At 38.4% G+C, this 27,500-nt stretch overlaps 1 protein-coding gene and 1 pseudogene across 2 annotated transcripts; one reads left to right on the forward strand and one right to left on the reverse strand.

The window, feature by feature from the left end:
* The first annotated feature begins 5,185 nt into the window (after positions 1–5,185).
* On the forward strand, positions 5,186–5,902 carry LOC138050892 (uncharacterized; annotated as a pseudogene).
* Positions 5,903–6,197: 295 nt separating this feature from the next.
* Positions 6,198–12,443, reverse strand: LOC138050648 (neuropeptide FF receptor 1-like). Of its 2 annotated transcripts, XM_068896950.1 has the most exons (6): positions 12,313–12,443; positions 12,157–12,198; positions 10,659–10,813; positions 9,564–9,828; positions 8,621–8,878; positions 6,198–6,977 (listed from the first exon to the last, which is right to left on the reverse strand). In XM_068896950.1, the coding sequence occupies exons 3-6, from the start codon at positions 10,769–10,771 to the stop codon at positions 6,696–6,698; spliced, it is 918 nt and encodes a 305-aa protein (XP_068753051.1). In that variant the 5' UTR covers positions 10,772–10,813; positions 12,157–12,198; positions 12,313–12,443; the 3' UTR covers positions 6,198–6,695. The 2 variants fall into 2 exon arrangements, with proteins under 2 accessions (XP_068753051.1, XP_068753052.1); XM_068896951.1 differs by lacking the exons at positions 12,157–12,198; positions 12,313–12,443 and adding an exon at positions 11,832–11,942.
* Between the last annotated feature and the right edge of the window lie 15,057 nt (positions 12,444–27,500).

The following is a 27,500-nucleotide window of genomic DNA, read 5'->3' on the forward strand; positions in this document are numbered from 1 at the left end:
TGAAGAAAAAGTGGGCAGAGACGTGCAAGTCAATTTCTGGTAGTTGCATGGAGGCAGCTCATCCGCCCACATCTGCGTCCGCCTCAGTTTCCCATAGCCAGTCGGAAGACGCACTGCCAACAGCTGACATAGGCTGGGAACTAAAAAAGACCAAGAAGTCTGTTCATTTTACCGCCAAAGTGCGCCAATTTTTGCGTGAAGTCTTCCTTCAAGGAGAGGGCATTGTGAATAAAGCAACAGCTGAGGATGTAGTAGCACGAATGAGGTCCATGCGAATCGCTGATGGAACGAAGGTGTTCACCAAAGACGAGTGGCTGACCTCTACCCAAATTTCCAGATATTTCAGTAGATTGGCTACATTAAACAGGAGTGCGGCTCTTCATAAAACAGAGGAGGCGAGGCCAGCACCAACAGAACCAGTTACCGAAGGAGGAGAAAGCGAAGGTGGCTGAACGTGGCTGAAGATCCCATCATTAGAACATGGCTTCAAACTTTCGATCAGAGTGCTTATTTGTTTCATCATAGTTATTTTGACTTTTCTCTTCGATAGGTTTTATAAAGCGCAGTTCCTTAGGGCATAGGTAATAACAACACGCAGTTGATACTATTGTCAATATAGCGTGGTCTTTCTGATAAAGTTACCTGCACCAAGATGCGATGTGGCGTGCAAGTTTCAAGCAAATGTATTATTCCTTTATTAGACAAACCAAAGCAAATTTCATTATACACTCATTCTAACGTTCAAGTACAGACAATGTAAGTATTTTGATAGTGTTTTGTGACTTGTGTGCGTGACTTAGCAAAGAGTAAGTCCCGTCACGTAGTTCACTTATACAATAATAGAGGCCGTCATTAAGCCACCGATTGTTAATTTCATGGCTTAGGACAAACAAAAGCCTTCGGAATGGTTCTATTTCTATAAAGTTTTTGTTGTGTAACCATTTTGCGGCATTTTCTGTCTGTTGCTGTGTCATAATTACCGAATTTGCGCGTTATAATAAAAAAAAAAAAACAGAGAAACTGACGTGGGTACCCTATGGTGGATGTTTCTTTTTTCTTCTAAGCGATTAGATAGAAATGGTTTTTTTTTCATGAAAGTGTATTGCGTGCAACCATTTTGTGGCATTTTGTCGCATTTTGCGCGTTATAATGAAAAAAAGTTGATGAGGGTACTTTGTGGTGGACAAAGTGTTTGCAGCCGCCCTGTGGAATAATTTAGTGAGTGCCCAAAAATTTTTTTGCAGATAATGTCAGTATGAAGTCCCACCTTTAAGACTGTGTGCTCCATTTTTTGAAGCATGCTCCGCCATTGGAGATATGTTGGCCTTAACTTTGGGTATTTTAACAGTTTTCACAATTGGGTGAGAGGAGGGTCTTGGTTGAGATGACTTGTGTCATAAGAACTAGTCGTAGAAAAACGAAACGTAGACAATAGATTGATTTTGGGTAGGAAAACATTCACTAAAAATTTGAAAAGATTTGGTTGAATTCTTATAGGAGTAGAGCTTTATACTTTTGACTATTTTTTAGGTGAGTTTTGGTCACTTTTGTTAAAAAAAAAATAAAAAAAAAAAAAGAACAAGAGGGTTGTCAACACCCCCCAGTTTTCACCAAATTTCCTTAAACTTAGACTGAAGTAGTTTTAGGTGGAACCCTTTGAACAGGCCAAGTTTCCTCGAAATCGGTGAGATAGCTTGTGCCGCCCCTGCGTGGTCCTTTCGTGGATGCACTCTTAAATCGATCATCCTCATTTTACCTGCCTTTAATATGAACTCAGACGAATTGAAGAAATTGATTTGAGCCTAAATTAAACCTAGAGAAAAAATAGGGTCAGGTTAGGATTAGTTTTGGTTATCGTACATGGATATCAATTGACACATACAAAAAGTAAATAATCAAAAGAAATGTTTTGGGTTGAGCATGTTCGTCGTTGTATGGTAGTGGTGAAGACACAGGACTATAGATTTGGAGGGTCCGATTGCGAGTACCGGTAAGTGCATAGTACAATTCTTTTTGCCCGTACTATGTTGTAATGTTGAGACGGAATCGATTAGTGCATGAAAACAAAAACGGATAAGATGATGCGAAACACAAATTAAGGAGATATGTTGCGATACTTAACACAAAGCTTGAGGGAAGATATCGTTCTTTCTTGGGGGTTAATAGCTGCTTTAAAGTAGGTAGAGTGCATATGCAACCTACAACCTAGATAAAGTGATGAGGATCGCCAATTAAACCTAGATAAAACGGATTCAACCTGAGACAGGATTTCACCGACAACATAAACACTCTGGTCGTTGATGTGATTGGTCAACCAAGTCGTGATGTTATTGGCGACTGTCAGTTAATCCTGGATGTTTGATGGGTTCCTTATTAGGTAAAAACAAGAGATTATAATCTCTTGGTAAAAAAAAAAAAATATATATATATATATATTTATGTATGTTCTTGTTTGTCTTAGTTTGTTGTATTTGGTCAGTAATAACAAGAGAAAATGAGGCGACAGAGAGGGAGGCTCCCGGTCCAGCCCTTGGGATATGTCATGTCCACGAAAGTTATTTTTAGACCAGTGGAAGTCTTCCGAGACGTCCGCATGCAGGTCAACCTCGGTCTGATATTTGGAAGAAAAGAAAAGATTTCATGCAATGGCGGACGAAGTGGACTTGACGTTTGTGCATGCGGACGTCTCGAAAGACAGACTTCCGCTAAAACAAAGACTTTCGCTCGTCTAAAAGTAGCTTTCGTGGACATGACATATCCCGGCCAACGCCCAGAGCCTCCCTCTCTGTCCCCTCATTTTCTCTTGGTAATAATTTATATGTTTTCACTACATTGAAATAACATATACGAAGCGACGGTTTAAACTTCTAAATCACAATCGTGTCAATCAGTGAATTGTTGGTTAGATTTAAATCTCATTTATATAACTAAGTTTTGAAATGTTGTCAAATGTATCAAAATTCTCAAAGAAATAATTCAAAGTCTTTTCGCTCAGATTAAAAGGACATGACTAGTAAATGGGCTTTCCGAGGTAACTGCTTCTGTTAAAGCAAAATTTGTATAACGGATTGTGTCGATTGCTTTCTTCAAGAGTTTCATGGAATGGAATAATGGTTTATGATTTATATACTGCACATGTCACAAAGTCTCATGGCGGTTTTATTACAATTCTTTCTCTAGGGTGAGATCGGACATCAGCTTGTCATGCAATCCTAAACATTATATCCTTGAAAACTGATAAAGTTAAAGTTAAGTATCGCACAGAAAAAAACTAGTGAAAACTTTGTCTGGTTAAAAAGGATTCTAAAACATCACCTAACCGTTCACTTGGCAACTTCAGCTTTTAAAAGTACCATTTGAGTATGCTTTTAATCGGTAGGCTTCACTGGCTCCCGCCGGTGAATGAAGAATTATGAAGGGTATTGTTTATAAATTTTAACTGAAGCCCTTCATGATCCTGGGGCTGTGCACATCAGTGAGCTTATTCAGTCTTTCATGTGCATATATGCGTCAGGGTACGTTCCTCCATGTGTGCGTGTTGGATGTGAATTGGCAATCTTTTCTCATTTATGTTTTCATGCAATTGTTACGGCTATTTTCTTTTTAGTTTTTTCGATTTACACCTGATTGGATTATTCCCTGAATCCATCCAAAAGAACGAACGACCATACACTTGACAGGATTTTTTCCTGGATTCCTTCAAAAGAACGAACGATTATACTCCTGCAGTACACCCTGCATAAGTATCGACACAATCTCACTTGTGCTTCCCTTTTTTTTCTGGGTCATTTCCCCTTCTTTTGCTTCCTGTCCCTTTTATGTAGTAGTATTTAATAGGCCATGTTCGATATATAAATAATTACACATGGCTACGAGGCTGTACGGTTAAATTTGAATATTCGTTTGTTTTAAAATCTCTCTTGAGACTTGTGAGACAAAAAAAACAGAACTGAGCCGTAACGTTGACCATAAACCTTCGTAGCCATGCCTGAATATTGCTATATCGAATACTGGTTCCAAGTCTACTCCTTATCATGACGCGTGCGCAGGCCATTTGTACAGTTTGGGTCGTATTTGGATTCTCTTGTCGTAAGCAAGGCTGAGTGGAGAAATATTTTCACCAGCTTATTATTCCATGTAAGTAACCAAAGTTATATTTTTACTTTAGAAGTCTTACGATACACCCGGTAAAAGTGTTTCTAGTAAGCGTTATTTCCATTTTTGCTTAATCAACTTCGCAATTTTGGTCGTTCAGTCTGTCCACGGTATAAATATCGGTTATTCTCCTGGGTCACCATTCTGGTAAGCACTTTTTTGTTCTTTTATTTTTTATTTGTTGACAGGACACGAGGGAGTTGGGTAGAGGTCTATTGCTGGACTTGAAACCCCCTTGCTCGGTTGCGCTCTACCCCTGAACTGATTCGTAACCATTTACGATCGAGCTTGATGGTGTCACAATCGGCTTTTCTTTGCTTTCGGGTTGTTTGGTTTTTCCATATTAATTAAGCATGAAGATTATAATGCAGAAGTTTTCGATATTTTAGTATTATTCTTATCTCCTGTAGCAGTTTTAAAGAACGAAAAATGTTCATGTACAAATACATTTTTATCCCTTCTACCTGATTAAGTTTCTTGTATTATATGCCTAGCCTGTTTATGAAATGAAAGATTTTTAATTCCACTCAGAGTTTGTTATATTTATTAACCCTATCTTGAGATTGCGAGATTTCTTTGTGAATTTCTCTTCCTCATTTTACGGGCTAACCCTAAAGGTTGGCTATAATTTTCCCACAACTTACTATCCACACACACAATATTACCCGGATTCTCCATATGTATTGTACGCTTGAGTCAACCATTTTCCGTATCTTTCTATTTTTAAAGACAGGCAAAAATTAACGATAAGACGTTTCGGTGTCTTCATGACGCCATTGTCAAGGAGAAATAAAAATTACATAGTTTGCGGCGAGGTGTAATATGAAATTAGCATACAGTGTTTGAAGCTAATTATATAAATACTTTTGCGCGAATTGAATCGCTTTGCACGTTCAGAGTGGGTTTTAGGTCTCTGATGAAAAGCATTTCATTCACCAAACAATCAAACTTATTTCTACACTTTTTCAGAATGCTAAATCGCCTCAGTAGGTCTTTTGGGACTTCGCCGTGCTGTTCGTGATAGGGGCTACTATTACACTATCAAAGCCATGTAGACAATCGCTACAAACGGAGCTTACTGACAACCATGCTTGATCGCGCACACCGATTATCTTCCTCCTGGACCTTTTTCTCTGAAGAGTGTGATCGCCTAAAGAAAGTTTTCGCACACCTTAAATACCCGGAACGCTTGGTAAATTCCACCATTAACACCTTCTTACATTCTAGAATTGTTGATAAGCAGCCCTCACAGACGCCCAAACAACCAAGAGCCATTGTTCGTGTGGTCATACCGTTTAAAGACCAGGAATCAGCAAATTATGTTAAGAAAGAGCTCAAGAATCTCAGCATAAAGGTGCAGACAACTGTCCAGCCAGTATTCGTTAGCCGAAAAATGGCCAAGATCTTAAAGTACGCGAAACTAAGCCACAGATCGTCAACCAACAACGCGTCGTTTATCGTTTTCAATGTGACCTGTGTGATGCAGGTTATGTGGGCTATACGCGTGGACACTTACACACACGTGTGGATGGACATAAACAAAAGGCGTCTTCAGTATATAAACACTATCACGAACAGCACGGCGAAGTCCCAAAAGACCTACTGAGGCGATTTAGCATTCTGAAAAAGTGTAGAAATAAGTTTGATTGTTTGGTGAATGAAATGCTTTTCATCAGAGACCTAAAACCCACTCTGAACGTGCAAAGCGATTCAATTCGCGCAAAAGTATTTATATAATTAGCTTCAAACACTGTATGCTAATTTCATATTACACCTCGCCGCAAACTATGTAATTTTTATTTCTCCTTGACAATGGCGTCATGAAGACACCGAAACGTCTTATCGTTAATTTTTGCCTGTCTTTCTATTTTTAGAACTACTATATTTTGATGTCTGTGATAAAAAAACATGCGTGAGGTGGCTCACATACGTCACATACGTATGTGGCGTAATAACTGGCTGACCATAGGTCTCCTATGATTGGCTATTGTGAAAACACCCACTAAAACCCCCTCTTCGAGGTGCTTCTAAAAATAAAAAGATACGGGAAAGGGTTGACTCAGAGGGCTAATATGGCAAATAGAGGTCTGGGAAATGGGGTGGGGTGGGTGGGGCAATGGGCTCCTCCAGTGTTACGTGTGCGAGTTCACTTCAACGAGTATTCGTGATTGTTACTAAAGAAATATTGAACCGTTGAAGATGCAATTAAGATTAAATAATTAAGGTACAATGGCTCTGCTATCAAAATGCCTTCCGGCTTCAATCACATGGCTCTCCTTACTCTTTTACTTAATATAATGACGGAAAGAGGAGCCAAAGCCGTCACGTAAACTCTGATACGAATCATTGCCGTCATTAATGAAATTTCTAGTAAGAGAGAGGACAAAAAATGTTACAAACCCAAAAAAAAGGAGAGAAAACATTTTTCACGTTGTTAGGCTCATATTTGTTCAGTAAATTTCTCTGGTCGGTGGTATTTGAACTAAAACAAAGCTGTCCTTTGGAACACTAGACTCTGCCGGAAGTTGTTTCATTGATAATCAGCATCCATGGATACTTCCTTCACTTTGACATGAGCTATTGCATAGTATCCCTTTCATCTTCTCCCTGAATCTTTGATTTATCAAAGCGTAGGCGAACGGGTTGACAGCTGAATTGAAAGCAATCGTGGTGTGAGCTACGGGATTTGCAACATCGCTGATTTTGTAGAGTTCAAAATCTCTCAAAAGGTGAATTACAATATCTGAAATCCAGGAAATTTCAAAGAGTGTTGTTACAGTCAAAACCATCAGGGTCACTCGTTTCCGTACTTTCAACACGGTCTGTGTAACAAAAAAAGAAAAACATAGGGTGCTGACCTTTTGAGCCTCATTTGAAATTAGTGTCAATAGTTTATAATTAAACAAAATACTTCAATCGTAGGGACATTGGGTCATCTTCCAGCCAGGGATGAACTCATTTCCACGGGTAACGAAAATAGATTAGGTGTATGACATCTGAAGACTGACTACAAACAGCCCTGATAAACAGTAGTTAAGTCTAAGCACCCACTTTTAAAACTGCTATAGCTTTTAATAACCACGAGTTAGGGTTAGTCTGCTTTCTAAGGTCTGCGGTCTGCGGTCAGACACCTCATTTGACGCAACTGATTCCCTTTTCAAAAAGACACGCACCATGATGGAATTATAACGTTGGATTTCTGTCACGTGATCGTCGGGATCAAAACAAAAGAAAACGTTTGCGCGCGTGAGAATAGATCTTACTTCACATAAAAGATCTTGGACATCTTCTGACAAGTACAAGATGCAATAGCCGCATTTCGCAGCAGTCGAAGCACCGATCAAACGTTCGCTTTGAGCTTGGCGATTTAAATCAGGTTATCACAGCAATTCAGAAATATCGTTTTGGTGATTGTTGGTGATGACGGATTTTACGTCGTGTAATTGAGATTGAAAGGACGTGACTAAACAGAACTCTCAAGTCTCAAGCGTGATTTTGATGAAATCTTACGCTTTCACGCCAACACGAGAACCTCTCACATTGGCATTCTTCTGGTAGATAACTCTACCTTTTAGGTTTTCAGAAGTGTTCATGAATTCCGAATTCGTTCCTACAGTTTCACTGAACTCCGGCCAATGTTCAATTTCTTCGTGTGCGACCAATTCTTCAGGATTTATGAAGTACAGGCCGATATGTTAGCTCAGGCTGACCACAATAACATGGAAGCTCTTAGCAAGCAAATGGCGGACTCGACGAAACTTTTTTCAGCGATTTGAGAAGTGCAAATTCCACTGAATTTTTTTCGCGGAAGTATGCCTCCGGATCCCCTAGAATTTTTTGGCGTCTCCGGCACAAGAAACACAGGACACTTGGGGCTTTGGCGCATCCCCAGAAAGCATCTTACTCTATGGAAACTTTAAGACTTGGGAACTCTGCTGAGGTAAAATGCTGAAAGGCGACAACAGTTCTCTTTGTTTTCGGGCACAAACATTACCGTCGAGGGGTTTCTCGAAAGTAGAAAATACGCCTTTGACGCTTAAAGGTTAAGTCAATAAGTTCCATTTTGTATAGGACACGGTAGGTAGCTTATAAGCGCGAGACGTTTTTGAGCCAAAGATGGCGGAAGCCTTAGGTGAACATTTCATGTGGAAAGAAAGTAGCTGCGTCAGCTCCCAGATTTGCAAACCAATCGTTTCTAACAGGGAAAAGATGCTTATATAACAATATAAACGTGATAGTGTTGACCAAGACAAGTTAGAACCGAAAACAGCTGACTGCCGGTCACCCCTCGGGGCTCAAAAACGTCCAATGCTTATTAAGCTCCCTATCAAAATAACGTGGGCCTTGACATTAATGCACAAATGTCGACAAGTTTCGAAGCTATTTTTCTCTTCATCAAAGATCAGAATGTCCACTTGGAAGGTCTTAACAGCTTCATATGCGCTGGTAATAATTTCATTCATACCTGCTGCTGAAATGGTCTCTCCTGTTGATCGTCACGTTTGAACCATAAAGTATACACAACGATGGAGTAATAGCCAATCATCAACAGGGATGAAATGCCAAAAAAGGCCACGTAAATGAGCCAATAAGCCTTTTGCAATTCTTTATCATCCCAAAAGTGATAACAAGACCTTATAGCCACCTGCCTTCCAAAGATCTGTATGACGAATGCCCGGGATTTTAACAGAGCTGCAAGGATCCAAGTACCTGGGATAATTACCTATAGGATGAAAAGCATGACATTCGTAAAAGTTCATAAGGAAACTGATTTAAGGAGAACGAGTCACAGGAATACGAAATTAAACTGTTAGTCTTCGAAAGGGAAAGGTATTGGCAAGGTAACCAAAATATTCTTCAAACTTGACGACAGGTTAGTATTTACTAAATAAAGTGAGCTTTTCCGGCTTAAAAATGCAACGAGAAAGAGATAAATACTGCAACGGAAGTTTAAAGCTTAAATTCCATTTCATTTGAGGGACCCAACGGATGAATTTGCCTGAATAAGTAAACGTCTTTGACGTATTTCCATTGTTTGATTCCAATTTTAATATACTTCCCGTTTTAAGTCTCCTAAAGGCCTTTTGAAAGCAAGATTCAAAAAAAAGTAAAAAAAAATCAATGGTTGATAATACTTAAGAGGTTTTTGAGAAACAACAGTCCCTTTTGTTTGTCCGCGTTACTGAGTACAGAGTGTTTTATATACTTGCGTGATCGGCCTCTTTTTTAGCAAAAATCAGAAGAAATTGCGCGAATAACAATTGAATTCAGTCTCTGGGAGTAATCTTAAGACACTAATATGGGTGAGAATAGAATTAAAAAAGAAATTGACGAGAAAGGAACTTTCCTTGTAAATGATCGTTGGTCTTTTGTATGTACTGTGTATGCTCTGTAGTTAATCATCGCACCTTCAATTTTTGCCAAGTTAGTTTTCGCTGAGTTGAAAGTGGATGAACTACAGCCCAGTAGCGTTCCCTTGCAATGACAATCAGAGTTAATACGGAACTATCAGCTCCAAGACCCGCCAACTTCCTCAACCACAGGCAAATTGCATTCCCAGGCATTGTATCAGGGTTATTGAGAGAGTGACGGTAGATGGAATAAGCAAAGAGGAAGGTGGGATAAATGATGTCCGCCACAGCGAGGTTGAAAAGGAGATAGTTGAAAGAAGTCCTATGACATAAAAAAATAATAAAACGAAACTGATTTAATCAATAACTCTGAAAGATATTGAATCAGTAAAGTTAATTTAAAGCCTCGACACCCTCTCGCATATATTTTGATGTTACGTTTACCCGCAAAGGTCTTTAGGACTGTGGTTATTATGTGATAGGTACGCTCCGCGTGTTGATTCATGGTATTTCTGACATTGCAGCTGCGCGGAATAGGTAGAAATAGCTATTTTGCCGGTACGGACCAAAGGCCTGGGTCCGCGTGAGAGGGATTATGGGTAGCTTTGTGAGATATGTATGTTGTTCGTTACGATTATGAATCAGTCTAGGTCAGCACTTACTCGAACTCCGTAATTTTATTTTGTTAATTTTGAGTTACTTGTTTTCTAGATATTTTTTGTTTTTATTTTTTGCGTACCTCAGCCCCCAGAGTTGGTGGCACTGCAGCTGAGTGCAGCAGGTGGGGGTATACGTTCCCTTTTTTCCATTAAGTGGTTTTGGGTTTTCGTATCCGGCGGTGCCGCATTTAGGTTTTTTGCGTAGTTTGATCTTTTCCGACGGCCAGTATTACATTTAGGCGTATACTGATACGTTGATGCTGGTTTTGCAATAAATTGGCTTTGAGGTCCTCGCTCACCTATAGGCCCTGTATCTACATCGTTGTGTGTGTGTTCCTCTGGGTAGTGTAGGCAAAATTAGATAATTACAATCACTAACTTCGACCTTCAAACTCTACACTCTCCTTCCCCTCGACAATTTCACTGTTTGTCTTGCCCTTGGGTGGGGAATTGGATCGAAGTATTCAGTAATGGACTGATGCTAAGTGTGTACCTCATGTCACGATTTTTGATTATGACGAAACATACGAGTGAGTTTCCAGCGATGCTTGTAATGGCTAGTAAACACTCGACTGTTGCTAAGGTGATATCAATCGAATCAAACATTATGACTGGGATTTTTGACGCAATCTGCAGTTTCACAGTCACCTACAAAGGAAAAGAAACATTCACTGTGTTAATTTGTCTGTTCATTTTTATTTTTAAGGTAACTTGGTCATGCATGTACAACATACGTAAACGAATTAACTAATATTAATTGAATATTAAATTAATAAATAAATGAACGAACAAACGACTAGTACTTATTGAATTTTAAATAAATCAAATAAAATAAAAGATAACTTTCAAAGCTAGGATCAGCTTAATAAAACAGACGCACTGGGTACCGGTGAAGGATGTCATCAGCAAGATAAATAATCTAAAAAAACCAAAAAGGGCAACGCTGATATAAAGGTGAAGAAATATACTATACAAAGTCAAAACTTCGACGTTAGGCACCGCCGTTCTTCTTCAGAGTTTTACAAAGTAATGACTATGGTTTACGTGGACGTGAATAGTGTGAATAGTGATATGGTGTGTAATATATATGATACAATACCTAAGATAAAGAATTTAATTAACAGTCTTAACGGATGCAGTATAATCTGAATTTACAGCGGTGTCCTTAAATTCATCGTAAAATTTAAGCGCCTTTCAATTACCATAATTTTTCTTAAAGCTTCTTGAGAACATCTGTCGGTATCATTTCCTTAACTGCTTCCATGCCAGGAAATATTAAATATCATAGACAGTCATGCATTCATTCATGCAATATTTTCTATTAATGGTGCATCAACGCGCTAGAGTGTGGGAGGCGCGGTGGAATCATGGTTAGTGTGCTCGACTCAGAATCGAGTGGTCCGGGTTCGGATCCTGGGCGGGGAAATTGTGTTGTGTTCTTGGGCAAGAACCCAGGAAACCGGGATAAGCTCCGGCTCTGATGGACCACTTGGTTCGTAAACAGACTTTACTTTTCTTTTAAAACTTGCTGGACCCGTAACTTTACTTGATAGTGCACCTGGCATTACTAAGCTGTCATCCCTCTTGCTCAAGTATGGCCTATGAAAACAGGCGTTACGGTAGCAATGAAGCATATTTCATCTTTCACTGGACTAAAGAAGCTCACCTGAAAGGGCACGGAAACCTGTCCAAAACTTGCCTGCCCCTAGTATTAATTTCAATAGAACAAAAGCGAAGGATATTTTTGCGAGAATCAACTTTGTCCTTCCAACTTCTTTCTTCATGATGCACCAGGATACATAACTTACTATGAAACAAGAACCCATGAGATCCGTTTCTTATCCTTGAAGGAAGGTAAGTAAACCTTCGACAGTTGGAGCAAACAGCATGTGCACAGGTTTAATTTTTGAAGGAAACCGGTTAACAGTACCGCCTACCGTCGACCAAGGTACGAGATAAGTATTACGGGAACATTTAACGTACGTACGTACCAAATGTTTAATCCTTGTGAAGCCAAAAATAAACTGAGGCGACTGAAAAGAAAATGAAACCGTGCTTGAAAACTGTTAAATATGGCAGTTATTTCTCGGAAACGTCCTGTCTTTAAATGACTTGTTATGGCATATTCGTGATCAACATATACAAACCTCCTGCAAGTAGCTGCTTTAAGCCTTATTCACCCGGCAAGAGGAGAAAGGATCACACCGTGTCCGTCATTTTCAATCAAATCAAACGTCTACATAGTACATCTGCATCTACATCTCCATAACTCACTGTTTGAGTTGAAAAAATAAGTTTAGTTGTCAAAGCCCTGTCATTGGAAGGTACGTGTACTTAAATATTTGCTTAGGCCTCAAATTGAGGCCTAAGCAACTATTTAAGTACACATGGCTTCCAATGACAGGGCTTGGACAACTAAACTTATTTTTCAACTCAAACAGTCAGTTGTTGTCTTCTCTATTCTCTTAGAGCTAATTGTAACCTGTGGTTTTCGAATTAAGTTAAGGTTAAATTGTCAAGGCAAGCCACAGATCTAGACAGAACGAAATTTACAGAGATCGGGAATAATAAAGTGCATAACAACTAAAAGGAAGAAAGGTAGCCGAAAAGTTTGAAATTAGCTCCAAATTAAAGCGACGTACCTTTTCTTACTATTTCTCAGAGATGATGAAGCATCTGCGTGTGATCCAACTGAGAAGCTTCAATTACGTATACGGTGCATCATTCAGATTACAGGTGTTTATGTGAAATAATTAGGTGATTTGTATGTATGGTTTGAGCTGCGAAAAAGAGAATATTATCATAAGTGTTGCCTTGTGCTTGATTAGATGGTGGTTTATGATTTATCTTAATATTCAAAGGATACTAGTTACACTGATATTTAGTAGAGAATAATAAAAAAAAAAGAGCTTATATAAATTTGAAGATGCAAGAGGCATTTAGTTTTATTTTTTTTTTGCTCCTTTACCTGCAAGTTCGTTGGTGGGCTTTATTTTATCAAAAAACGGAGCGAGATTTTAATGATATTTTCTGCGTCTGTTAATTAAATTTGTCTAGTATAAAGATGGGCATATGAAGCAAAATGCGTCTGGCCAAACTATCCAGTTTGGATCGTCTTAGGCAATGTACTAACGTAAAAAGACATGTTTAGCGACACGCATTATGCGTCTTTTCCTTCTCTTTATACCAGGAGACAGTTAACAGTCGCAAAAAAAGAGTTTGCCAAGTTCGTCCTAAACGAATTTTGAGTCTCTAGGATAAAATGGCCAATAGCGATAAAAAAATAAGGATAAACTAAACAATGCATGGGATCTTTTAGGGGGGGCAATTAATCTCCATTGGTGTTCGTGATGACGCTCATCACACTGTCATTAGTGCTGAGAGAGGTAAAAGCCAGGGTATGAAAGGGAGAAGAAAGAGTAAGTCACCTCTTGTACATGGATGACCTCAAATTGTACGGGAAAGATGAAAATAAACTGAGACACTCGTTAATACACTCTTTAGTAAAGATATTGGATATTGGTAAGATATTGGTATGGAATTTGATATAATAAAGGTAAGCGAGGAATCTTAATAATGAAGAGAGGGAAATACATTAGAACTGAAGGAATAAGGCTAACATCGTATGAGGAAATCAAGGAAATTGGTACAAATTAAGGAAATAAGTATCTTGGTATATACTTGAGGCAGACGGAATAAAAGACGGCAAGATGAAAGAACTGGTAAGTAGAGTAGAAAATACATAGGAGATTTAAAAGGGTACTGAAGTTGTAAATACGGGAATCGCTATTAACTCAAGAGCAGTGAGTATAATGAAGTGTGGAGCAGTTTTATTCAAATAGACTAAGGATGACCTTAGGATATTGGATCGAAAGACTAGGTAGTTGTTAACGATTTACAGGGTATTTCATCCCCAAGGTGATGTGGATAGACTACACGAGAAGAGAAGTAAAGGAGGAAGGGTGCTGAGTGGGGAGGATTGTGTTAATATGGAAATTGCTAATCTTAAAGTCCTTATGACGCTTACTTTTTTCTTATTTTTTAACTTTTCGTTTAAATGGCTATAGTGTCTGGAGTATAGTATTGAAAAAAAATACCTTCTTAGTCTATCCACGCGTTTTAGCGGGGCGTTGGTTTTTTGGCGAGCCAGTTGGGTCCTGATAACTTACATCGTCAAAGAAGTCAAGAATGTAATTCCATTTTGAATGGTCAGAACAGTCACAGCATGCGCAAGGTAACTTTCGCCCGACATTTCTTTTAAGACTTAACAAAAAGCTCTAGATTTTTAACAACACTTTTGCACATTTCTCTCTGTAGAGATGCGAACAAGTTATAAGGTATCAGGTATAATTCAAACGCCCGCTAAAACGCATGGATACACTCTATAATGGAATTTTTTTTTGAAGTACTACACTTCAGACACTATAGATATTTAAGGGAAACATAAAAAAAAAACAAAAAAAACAGGGGAACAATGAGCGCCATAGGGACTTTAAGATCTACACGTAAAGAAAAGTTGATTCAGGCAGTCGATCAGTGAGAAATAAATCACTCATCATCAAAAGACAGAAAACGTTTCACGAACATGGAGGGGAGTCACCACAGTATAAATTCTACAGAAATACAGTCAATCGCGAGAGGAAATCAGTTAAGGCTTTATTCTGAAAGAAGAAAACCCTAAAGTGTGGTGGAAAGAAGTTAAACGCCTCTGTGGAGCAAAGCCCAGCGCCGATAATTTTACTAGTCACATTCACATCGAAGGGATCGAGGATATGAGCTATGAAGAACTAGCTAATGTTATCCCAACCGCTGACCAAGCTTCCCGTTGATGAAGATTCGCCAGAGCTCCTCGAGGTTTCTGAGTTGCGGGTAATGAAATTACTTGCCTCGTTGAACCCGTCCAAAGTTGACATGCCGAATTGGCTTTTAAAGGAATACGCGGAGTTGTTGGCGTTCCCCGTTAGCAAGATCATTAACGCTTCTTTCGAAGAGCAAAGTCTCCCGAGGATTTGGAAGTTTGCAGATGTGACCCCTTTACCCAAGGCGAAACCAGTTGAAGTTCTCAAGAAGCAGCTTAGACCTATCTCTCTTACACCGAGCTTATCGTAAGTTGCTGAAGACTGCGTCGTTTTGGCTTATGTCAAGCCTTCGGTGCCTCAAGTCCTGGACCCAAACCAGTTTGGTGAAGTTCCAAAATCATGTACCACCCAAGCACTTATTCACATGGTTCATCATTGGTCCAAGGAAACAGATGGAAATGGCGCAACCGTTAGAGTGACTCTCTTTGATTACCAAAAAGCTTTTGATCTTATTGACCATAAGATCCTTGTAAATAAGTTATGTAAGCTTAGTATACCAACAAGAATAATTAATCGGATAATCGACTTTCTCTCTGATCGTTTCCAGAGAATCAAACTCTCTGAGGGTTGTTACTCTGAGTGGGGCTCAGTTCCATCCGGTGTCTTTCAGGGGACGAAATTAGGACCGTGGTTGTTTCTTGTTCTCATCAATGGTCTAGCAATTGACAACGGTATAGCCCATATATGGAAATATGTTGATGATACGACAGCATCTGAATTAGTAATCTAGGACAGAGCAAGCAACGCCCAACAAATTGCAGATAATGTAGTAAAGTGGTCCTCAGATAAGTGTAAAGAACTTAGGATTTCGTTCGCAAAGGAGGAATCACATTTTGCACCTATTGTTATAAATAACGAGAAGGTAGGTTTGGTGAATAGCGCCAAATTGTTAGGTGTTACCATATCGAATAATCTCACGTGGAACGAGCACACCAATGGGATTATCAAGAAAGCGTCCAAACGCTTATATTTTCTAAGTCAGCTGAAAAGAGCAATAGTTGCTAAGCAAGATTTAGTTCTTTTCTATACCTCTTGCATCCGTTCCATTCTAACCTACGCATCTCCAGTGTTTTTCTATGCTCTTCCAGAGTACCTCAGAGGAGGTTGGACAGCTGTCACGTGATAAATTTCGACCAATGAGCATCGTTCATACAGATCTTCATGTCGGACGAAAAGTTCCATGGAGAAACTCAGAAGCCGTCGGTTAATTCGGCATTTATTCGCTTTGGTTTATTGATAATTCACCATGAATGCGCCAGATTAAACATATTGGAGTTGTTTTTCATTGCTATGAAGGCAATTTAAAGGTAAGACGAATTTTAATCGTACATTTTTATAATATTTTACGAAGTCCCACATTGCATTGTTTTGTTGACACGCTTCGAGTGTGCCCTTTCTAGAAATCGATTTCTCGCTTTGTGTTCACTTTAGAGTCTTCAATTATGCAACACTATATAGCATAACAAATAAGTTTTCTATTTTATAGGTCGCCCCCCCTTGCCCCTGCAACGGATTTTGAGTTATTGTTGTCGAAATACAGCAAAACGGATTGCAAGATTTGTTGTGTTCGCATGACATAATGGCGCGGAATGTTACCTCTTTTCGAAGAGTACACAGGGAAAATGTGGCCAGATAATATCTATCTTTCATGTTTTGCTGAGCTAAATGCTGCTGAAAATGTATGGAAACTCAAGGAGGCTGCACATATCATCTGATGATACGCAAGGGAAGCTCCCAAAACAAGCACCAAGAGTCAGTTCAAGCTCGAGGAAAACCCTGTTTCACTCTAAAACCGGAGAACCATTGTTCTGTATGAAGTATTCTTGTTGATCAGTCAATTGTTCCCACAATAAATAAGAAACAGAAACGTTCATCTGGGTTTGCTGCTCACTTTTTGGCCAGTGCTAAGAAATGTTACTATGCTTAGCTATAACATCACTATCGTTTCATATAATAACATAATGCTGCAGTCCGTGGTTTCCAAGAATGTGCCTCTTCTGGCTGTAACTGTTACAGCAACAAGAAAAATAAAAGACAATCATAATCTCTTTTGATCTTTAATTTTTTAATCAAAGTGGAGACCATAATTACACAGATGTGTTGAATAACCTGAAATGGAAAACACTTGAAACCAGGCGCTTTCATACAAAGGCTACCCTTATGTATAAAATCCTCAATGATCTATCTGCCCCCCAACTGAGTAACTCCTTTGTAAAGCTAAATGATACTAACATAAATTACAATCTTAGGAATATCGAGACTGATCTAGCACTTCCAAGGCCATACACAATTTTTTTTGAAGCGCAGCTTTAAGTATAGTGGTGCAATGCTCTGGAATAAGCTTCCCTATGAGGCAAAGACCGCAAAATCGCTTTCTGATTTCAAACGCAAACTTGCGTCCTCTCCCTTCATGCTTTCTATTGGATCGCACTGATTCTATGTAATATACTTCTATTTTAAATATATATATATATATATATACTTTATTGTAACGTGTTTACCTACGCCCCCCCTGGAAACCAGCTTTTGTTGTGTGTGGCTAGCGTAGTGAAATAAAGTTGTATGGTAAGCTTCTTTAGGGAACTATTATGCACCTATCAATGTTAAGCCCCAGGGAGGAAGGTAGGGGGTTGGGGAGGGGGGGGGGGGGGGCATCGGGCATGGGGTAGGGATTTTGACATTTTCATTTAAAAAAATCCAAATTCCCCACCCCCCGTACAAAATTATTGGTCAAAATCCCCACCCAGCGGCAAGTGAAGGTGGTAAAATGTCCTTTCTACCATCAAAATCTTTAGCCTGGGGACGTCACATACGATCAAAATCCCTACCCTGTGGACAGACCTCGCGATCAAACTCCCGTGGTTAGCCCGATCCCCCTTCCCTGGGGCTTAACATTGATAGGTGCATTGTTAGTACACAGCTTCATTGAATTGAGCTGCTGAACCAGATGTTACAGATGATCAAAATATGTTGGTCAGTGCAAATAAAGTTTTCTTTCCTGATTTTGAATTATCTTAACTCAACCTGTGCTTGATACAAATGACAGTGTTTCAGGAAATTCCTGCCCATAATTTGTTTTCCAGAGTTCTGAGAGCAGACAACAGGCTCTCAATTTTGGGACAAGATTTCTTTTTGCAAATCTTCCCCAAAAATCTTGCAAAATTAATGCCCCAAACATCGGTACTGCTATAAGTTTTTGCAGAGGAAAACCTGCATGTTTATATTTACATAGTCCACTTATGCATGTTATTAAGGGCTTCTCAGTTGCAATGGCATCAAGAACAAGCTTGAGGTACATCAGGTGGGGAGAGGAAGGAGTGAAAACGAGCGACCTCAGACTGAGTGCAGTAACACAGTGCTTTATTCCATAACTGTCAACTGAGCTGCATTTTGTTTTTCAGGAGATTCAACTTGTCTTTGCCTAATATGTAGCCCTAACAATACACGATATTGTTTTGGTACCGTGTATCATTGCAGTGCCATGGTAGATGTCTTACGTAAATAGCCCCCCTGAAAAGACATGTGGTTACTAGTATAATACAAAACCTAGAAAGATTGAAGAAAATAAAAGAGAATGGAAAAACATTGATTTGAGGCTGACATGTTGACCATTTTCAAGTTTCTTAAAATTTCTATATCACCAAAAGCCTGATACCTTTCCAAGACAAAATCTCATTGCAGTTACCGGTAAGCCCTGTCCGGCAGGGTTAGTATTTGAATGGGTGAGCTCAAAATATTCGACTTTCTGTGAGAAAAAAAGGACCAAAAGTTCTATTTTAATGCTCAAAAAATGCAAACCAAGCAAGGTGCAGATTTTGTTAACCTCCGTTATGGATAACAAAAAAGAAATAAATATTGAATGATATACAGTTTTTACACTCTTATAACCTGATGACGTAGTGTGTAGTGCACTTACAGTGCACTACAAACTACGTCTACCACGGAAAGTTAAGTTTCTATGCCTCAGCAAAGTATTTTAATGTACATGTACAATAATAAATTGTTCATAGATTTTATACTTATGAATAGTTGATACCAGTAAATTAAACAAAATCAACAGCATTGTTACAGATACAAATAGCGAGTAGTTGTAAGACAGTCTTAAGCAATTCTTAATATTATTTCACCGAGCACTGTGGCACCTTGTCATAACATACTTTCCCACTTTTCTTTTCTTAGTATTAAAATTAAAGGGTTACATCCAAATTTGCACACCCAAAAAACCATGATGTGGTGGACAGTTACCTGTATGTCAACAATTTCTCATTTTCAATTATTGTATGCAATAAACCTGTGAATTCTCTGGCAATGTAACAATGAAACCATCCATTACCATGGTTCAAGTCAATGGCTATGGTATTTTTGTCTTTGCCATTAGTTGGCTCTGGTCTCAGCTGCACTTGGACCTGACAGTTTGCTTTTATTTTTCTCTGTGCCATTTTCAAAAATTCCTGTCTTGGCTTGTCGTGGGCGCCACCAATACCTTAAAAAACCAACGTGTACAGCACATTTTTATCTCCTGAAATTTCACTTCTTCTGAAAGTACTGTCATGTGAGCAGTTTGACTATCAGGGGGCTATCTTCACAAGATAAGCAGCATTTCTCTGAACAAGAATCCCCAAAAAACAAATGGATTGATATCTTATTTCAGAAGGTAAGCATTGGTGACTTATTTTATGTTGAGATATGTTCTGAAACATTACGATACCTGAACTATCTGTCTACCAAGGGCAACTTTCAGTGACATGGTGAACTAAAATTATATTGTTAATTTTAAGGACAGACTATTTACAGTTTTCCAGTCCATTATGTGACAAACAAGAAAACATTTCCTTTTCCATGAATGTCCTCATTTTCCTCTTTGTCATCCTTTAATGTTTGACCAAAAAATATTCCATGGACAGCCGTTCCAGGTTTCTGGGAAAGACGAACAGTTGCATCAACATTCATCCTGTCAACATCTAACAATATATGGAGCAACTGACAAAGTTTCCTTTGGAGCTCGATGCGGTTGTGCAATGGCTGTTTCTGAGGAGGATGCTCTCCTGGTCGCTTTCTTGAGGGTCAAACTACAACATGAGAAGAACGATCTCTAAACATGTTGTGCATTATTTAAGCCAGGAAAATCTGTTCTCACACAGTTTAGAACGACGATGGCTCAAGCCTCAAATACAGACAAATTTCCAACCATGCATGATTCTAAAACAAGAAAAGTTATACCCTACCTCAAAATCAACACTGGGTTTTTTTAATAGAACTGTCGCCGACTTCAGAGCATCTAATTTCCTCGCTCAGTCCATCTATTAAATTTCCTCGCTCAGTTGCAAAATGAACATTCGTCTTTCAAAAGGATTTTTTTCTCGAACCCATTGATAATCAAAAAGAGCCGGCTTCGAACAGAGAAAGTAGAATAAATTGAGCATGTCACAGCAATGTAAGAAGAAGCAACTGGAACTCTTAAACGAAGTTGACTCTGCGGCCTATCTATCAATGGCGGCCATGTTGATTACAATGGAGATGTGTTTCTCTTGAAAACTGGAGGCAACTGACTGAAAAATAAAAACTTCCCACGACGCCTTGCACGCTGCTGTCCAACCTCCTCTGAGAGTACCTCAAGAATGAAATAGAACGTATTCAGAAAAGGGCTCTTAGAATTATTTGCCCTTGACATTGCTTTAATGACGCAATGGAACTTGTTCCAATTAGTGATTATATCTTAGAGATTTGTAAGCAAACCTTTGATAGGATAATTAACGATTCTGGTCATCGATTATACAGTTTAGTTCAACAACGTGGACCCTCACAATACACTCTTAGGCGCACTAGGCGCTTTTCGGTTCCGAACTGCAAGACGGAAAGATGCATGAATAGTTTTATCATTAGATCATCTATTAATTATTTATAATGTTTTATATTTTTACTATTTTATTAGAATTATTTATTATTACATTTTAACGTATTTATAGATTTTGAAAATATGCAATTCAGCTTGTAAGCTGCAATATATTTTTATAATAAACTATCTATCATCTTGGGTGATGGAAAGGAGAAAAGGAGGAAAAGGGATATACATTAGCAAAGGGAGCAGTCTTTGTGGCGACAGACAGAGGAGATAAAACCTGAGAACGGCTCAAAAAAAGTGGTTTAAAGAGAGGGAGAGACTGAACGTATGATTATGGCCGCACAGGAATAGGCATTGACAATGGACAAACAAAATTAAGAGGGTGATGGACAAGGCAGCCATAGAGGAGAAATGAAGAATGTGAGGACAAGGAGAAGAGACAGTAGCCTATGTAGTACCGGAATGTCCAAAATTGGCACAAAAGGAATATAAGAACTGGCGACATGACAAAGAAGACAACTAGCCTCGGTACTACATTGGGAGCTATGTAGAAAGTTTAGCTTTCCCTTCTCTGAAAAGTGGTATGACCATAAAGTAGAGAAGGTGCTGAAAAATGAGGATATGAAAATTTTATGGGACTGCACACTTCAGACAGATAAGGTGATGGAACACTCTTGACCTGACATCGTAATTCTGTACAAACGACCAAGAGAATGTGCGTTGATAGGTATTGCATGCCGCTTTGATATGAGGGTGAAAGAGAAAGAACAGGAAAAACTTGAAAAATACAATTATTTGCGATATAAAATTGGCCGCATTTTAGGGTGTAAAAGGGGCATTGGGAACTGGAAGTAAAGAGTTTGTGAAGTATTAAGAACAACTACAGTGTGCGGTGAATTTCTCAACTCTGCAGAAAGCCTGTTTGCTAGGAACATCCAAAATCCTGAGCAAGGTGCTGGATACCTGAGGTCACGGGACGTGACTTGCTGTCCAGTGTAAGATATCGGTGCATCTACATAGACCGTGTAATATATCGATAAATTGTTGATACTGATGATGATAATAATAACAATAATAATAATAATAATAATAATAATAATAATAATAATAATAATCCATTTTACTGTTTCCTTACTTTGCTAACACAGATTCATTTTGTACGTTGGCGAAGTTAAAATTTAATGTTCGTCAGGCACTATTCCGTGAGAGAACTCGCAGCAATTCATCTGGTATTGGCACATCTCTTATCCAAGATTACCGTGTTGAATCTCAATCGTGTAGAAAAACACTTTAATTAACGGGCTGCGCAATAATTTCCAGGAAGGGGAAGTTCTAAACTGAAATTGAAAAAAAGGCAGATTGTGACCGAATACACCATAAAGGGGGCTAATCAGTATAAAAAGTTTAAACATACAGAAAACCTATACGGAAAGGAATTTGAGTAGAGCAGACAGCTGATTATGTCACTTCTTAGATTCAGTTCACTCTCATCAGTCCTATCCAGTTGCTACATTTTCGTCTTGCCAGGTTGCATAACAACTCCTGAATCGCTACGTCTACGAAAGCGCTTGTGCATGAATAGTATATCCCAAGCTAACTTTATCAGTTATGGAAGTGTCAATAGAACTGTATCCAAATCAACGTTCTCTATAAGGTCAGTGTTCACCATTATGAAAGTATTTTAAGCTCTTTCTTTCTTTCTTTTTACTCGTTGAGATTGAGGATTATGACAGTTATGAAGACTCATGCCTTAGCAATAACGAAAGGAAACCCGACAAGTTCAGGTTTGAAAGGGATTCTAATCGAAGGAATGACCTCTGCGAAATAAGCGGAGTGCCCTACCAATTGAGATATGATGAAACCCAACCTTGTTCACAGGCCCTCTTCCTTGGTTACTGGGCGGTCCAGAGAGAAAGAGAGAGAGAGAGAGAGAGAGAGAGAGAGAGAGAGAGAGAGAGAGAGAGAGAGAGAGAGAGAGAGAGAGAGAGAGAGAGAGAGAGAGAGAGAGAGAGAGAGAGGAAGAGAGTGCAAATCAAGTTCCAGGCTCGTAATTTTTAAGTTTCTCAAGCTCTTCTCTGGAGCAAGTGCCCGGAGGTGGCGGAGTCTGCTGGAATGCGGTTCGCCGAGGATCACAATGGGTACTTCCTTTACTTCAACATGAGCTACTGCATAGCATTCCCTTCATCTTCTCTCTGAATATTTTATTTATCAGAGGGTAGGCAAACGGGTTAACAGCTGAATTAGAAATAATTATGGTATGGCATATGGGAATTGCAACATCGCTGATTGTGCGCAGGACAGAATCCTTCCAAACGTGAATTGGGGTGTCTGGAATACAGCAAATTTCAAAGAAGAGTGTAGTAATACTCAAAACCATCAAGGTCACTCGTTTCCGAACTTTCAGAACACCCTTGGATGATTTACGATAAGATGCTGACTTTGCGCCTCATTTCAAAATATTGTCAATCATGAGAGGACGGGGGGAGAGCCGAGAAGAAATCCCTATGACCAATGTTTATAATTTCTTTAATCTAGTTTAAGCTCCGCGCATGCTGTGAACGATATTTTAGTCTCGTGCCCATGGCGCGTAGCAAATGATCAAATACATCTACCTAATTAGGCCCCAAATGTTCAAAAGATGGATAGCGCTATCTGCCGGATAAATCACTAACCAGAGGATAAATCATAGCGCGTCAAATTGTACTATCCAATGGATGATGACTTAATCGGCGGAAAGCGTTTAATTTATCCTCCTATTGAACAACTGGGGCTTCGGGTCTTCCTTAAAATAGCCGCGCATCGTGACCATGGACTAAATTTAGATAGAAAACAACTAATACGCAATATTGACAACGCAATGTAACGAAGTTTGTAAGATCGCGCGCGCTTTAAATTCAACGGCGATTTCAAAATATGTAACACTGAAGGTGACGGATGTACCGTCGAAACATGTCTGGAAAATTAAAGAAAGTTGTTATTTTTATCCGACTAAATCAACTAATGATTCGAACAGGCCCATGTATGGTGGAGGTGAAACTTGTTCTCTCCATTTATCCTCTCTTGTGTCAATAGCAAATAAACAAAATGCTTCTATCGAAGGTACGTCGGGTCACCTTCCAACCGGGAATAAACTTAACGGTTACGAAAGTTTGACTCAATTGATTCGCTTTCCTTACCGACAGAGGCACGTCATGATCAGCTCGTAGTTAACAAACTGATCAAAAAGACACTGGAAAACTTGGGCCATTTACAGACTTCACAAATGTCAGTCAAGTCTCTGTAAAATGGCTTTATTTCTTTTTTAAATTGGAATGTCTGTAAATGTCCGCATTCACAGACGTATTGTAAACTATAAAATGTCTGTAGGTTTGACCGCGTTTTACGCATCTTCACTGGGTTAGATCTGTATATTTCCCCTGTAAATTTTAAGCAAAATTTACAGAGATTTCATAACGTACGTTAAAATCCTTCTAAAATCTCAACATATTCGTTGCAAAAAAAGTCAAGGAAAAAATCTCAGTAATATGGAGAACATAAAATGTCCATAAAATCTTCGTGTATATTGAAACAAAATAGCAATAAATATGAATGAAATGTGCACGAATGAAGTGCAAATAATGTTAATCAAATAGGGCAAGTAACGTTTGTAAAATATACGCCAAGGACCATATGAAATCTCCGCAAGAGAAGCAAACCAGGATGGAATCGCCAGAACACAAAATCCCACCAAAATATCCATAAAAAGTGAACAAAACCCGGACCACAAAATGTTTGTAAAATGTCCATATATAAAGTCCACACAATGTCTTCAAACTGTATGCAATTTATTTCAACAAAGTCCGTAAAAATGTCAACATTTTCTTGCTAAAAGGGCCTCAGTGGCTTTGAATTGTTCATGAATGATCTATCATTGCAAACTCCTGTTGGCTTAATCAACAAATGGAGTTGCAGTTGTACTTATTGTTTTAATAAATGTTTAGTTAATCACTACCATGAAGGTCATATGTATTGAAAACCAACTATTTTCAAATATCTTACTGAATTAGCTTTGAATTATACTATGAAATCGATACTCCGTTTTCGAAGATATTCCTAAATTTTAAACATAATTTTAAATATCAATTGTTATTTATTTATCAAAATATTTCCATGCAATGAATGTGCCATTTTTAAATATAACCTTTTTGTAATAGACATATAAGAAAATATTTAGCTCAAATTACCCGAGCAGGACGTCTGTATGGGAGAATATTGACTGAGGTCGTGAGTACACACTCAATTTAATTCGTCTAATTTAAGCTTTCTAGACTTTTAACTTTCTGAAATTTGTATCTATATTTTACTGCTGCTTAGATGTTTGTCGAATATTGTCTGTTTGTTTGTACGGTCTATCTGATTGTCTAGTTTGTCTATCTATTTGTCAGTCTTTGTATGTTTCCCTGCTTGTCCTACTGTTTGTCTGTAATATCTTTATATATTGATGTTATTCTTATATATTAATGCTATTTTAAGAATATATTTTTAATATTTTTACATATACTTTATTTAATCTTATATTATATTCATTTTATTTATTTATAGTGTCCACAATTAGCTTTTAGCTAAATACTTTGACACTTAAATAAAGTTTATGTATGTATGTGGTATCTGGGTAATGCATTTTCACCACCTGTTAACAAATTAATTGATAAAGTAATAATTGAATTGGTGACCTAAAAAATACATAAACGAACGTTTGACGAAATCAATCAATCAATCAATCAATAGAGAGGTTTTCAATTGGGTGTCGAAGGTAACTAGCGAACTGCTTTGGTTTTGCATTACTTTACTCAGTGATTGATTCAAAGTTCACGCGCCACGTACTTTTTCAACCAATCAGAAGTGAAACCAAAATCAATTTTGCCTCGCGCGTGCACATTTCCCCGCGTTTTGTGTCGGCTACGAGTAATTACTTCGAGATTTGATTGTTATACTGGGTTGTCACCGTCCTTTTTGATTGGCCAAGGTAATTACTTTGGTTTTGGTTTTACGACAATTCTATTGAAAATCGCTGTAAATAAACCAATAAAATGATGATTAAATGGTTAAAAATTATAAAGGACCAGGGTAATAAAACAGAAGCACCGGGTACTGGTGAAGGATATTCTCAGCAAGTCAAATAATGTAAAAGGCCAGAGAGAGCAAAGCTGATATAACGGTAAAGGATATATTCTTAAAAGCCAATATTTCGAGGTGAGGCAACGCCTTTATTTATCAGTGATATGGTGTGTAATATGATACAATACTCGTCGGGGTAAAAAAATTAATTTATGGACTTAACAGATGCGGTACAATAATAGTAGGAACGGGAAAACTGAAAATAATTCATAATGGTAATCATACGTGTGATTTCAAAATTGAACGAGTGCGCAGCGCGAGTTCGATTTGAAATCACAAGTATGATTTCAGACCAAAATTGCACGACACAAGGGTTAAATTACCACTTTATTACATACACTTAAAAATCAAAAATTGCTCATATACAGGATTTTAGTCAGTACCAATATTTTATTGACTCAGTTGAGAGCAAAGGTTGCACACTTTTCCACACAATGGCTGTTTTTGTCTTTCATTTTCCTGCAGTTTGATTGGTTACTTTAAATAAGCCTTGAAATCTGATTGAGTGTTTTGGTTCAGTTAAGTATTTTCATTGGCTAGGGAAAAGATGCCATTTACAGCAAAAAAATAGTTCGATTCGTGAATAAATCGCACCGCTGAAAGCCAATCAGATTGCACGGATCACCAGTGATTTTTACATGGATGTAATAAAAGATATAATAGTAAAGAGCCGGAAAGGATACTGGCCTTAAATAATAATATTCTTTCACCGTTGTATCAACTTTGGTCTTTTTGGCCTGTAACCTTTATTGGAGATAATTTACAAGAAAACTGTGGACCAGAATCTGTAAATGTGCCCTTAAATTCATTGCAAAATTTAAGAGCATTTCAATTACCACAATTTTTCTTAAAATTTGTTAACAACATCTTTTAGAATGATTTTCTTTTTCAAACGACAGACCTTTGCAATTTCGTTCCCCAAACCATCACAGCTCAAAAGCTACAGGAAATAATTAAAATTTACCGGAAGATTGTTGTCTTCATTAGCCGAAGGCTGATTACTATGCCAAGAAATATTAGATATCGTAGACACACATTCATTCGTATAATATTCTCTAAAAAAAACATGGTTCAGTGTGCAAACTTAATTCCCGACATGCTAGACCAATAACTTTATTCGATACAGTGCACCTGGCATTACCAAGCTGTGAAATTTGCATCCCGTTTTCTCAAGCATGGCCTATGAGAACACTCCTGGTAATGGATATATTTCATCTTTAACCGCATCAAAGAAGCGTACTTTAAAGGGAACGGCCTGCCCGCGAAGGAGTTGTTTTTCACGATAGACCAGTATGTGCTGTCCACTCTCTTTAAGTCATGATACATAACTTTGTATGAAACTAGAACCTATGATATCCGTTTCTTATCCTTACAAGAAGGTAAGTAAACCTTCAACGGTAGGAGCCAACAGCATGAGCGCAAGTTTAATTTATGAGGAAAACCGGGTATTAACTACTGCTCGGAGATACCCCTTATC

This window comes from Montipora capricornis, chromosome 6, assembly GCF_036669925.1.
Source record: "Montipora capricornis isolate CH-2021 chromosome 6, ASM3666992v2, whole genome shotgun sequence".
Classification (NCBI taxonomy): Eukaryota; Metazoa; Cnidaria; class Anthozoa; order Scleractinia; family Acroporidae; genus Montipora; species Montipora capricornis.

Coding starts and splice junctions, on each gene's coding strand:
- LOC138050648 (XM_068896950.1), bottom strand. CDS start 10,771: ATGTTTGATTCGATTGATATCACCTTAGCAACAGTCGAGTGTTTACTA. Junction 9,829..10,658: donor ATCAAAAATCGTGACATGAG/GTACACACTTAG, acceptor TTTATGTCATAG/GACTTCTTTCAACTATCTCC. Junction 8,879..9,563: donor TAACTTGGCAAAAATTGAAG/GTGCGATGATTA, acceptor TTCATCCTATAG/GTAATTATCCCAGGTACTTG.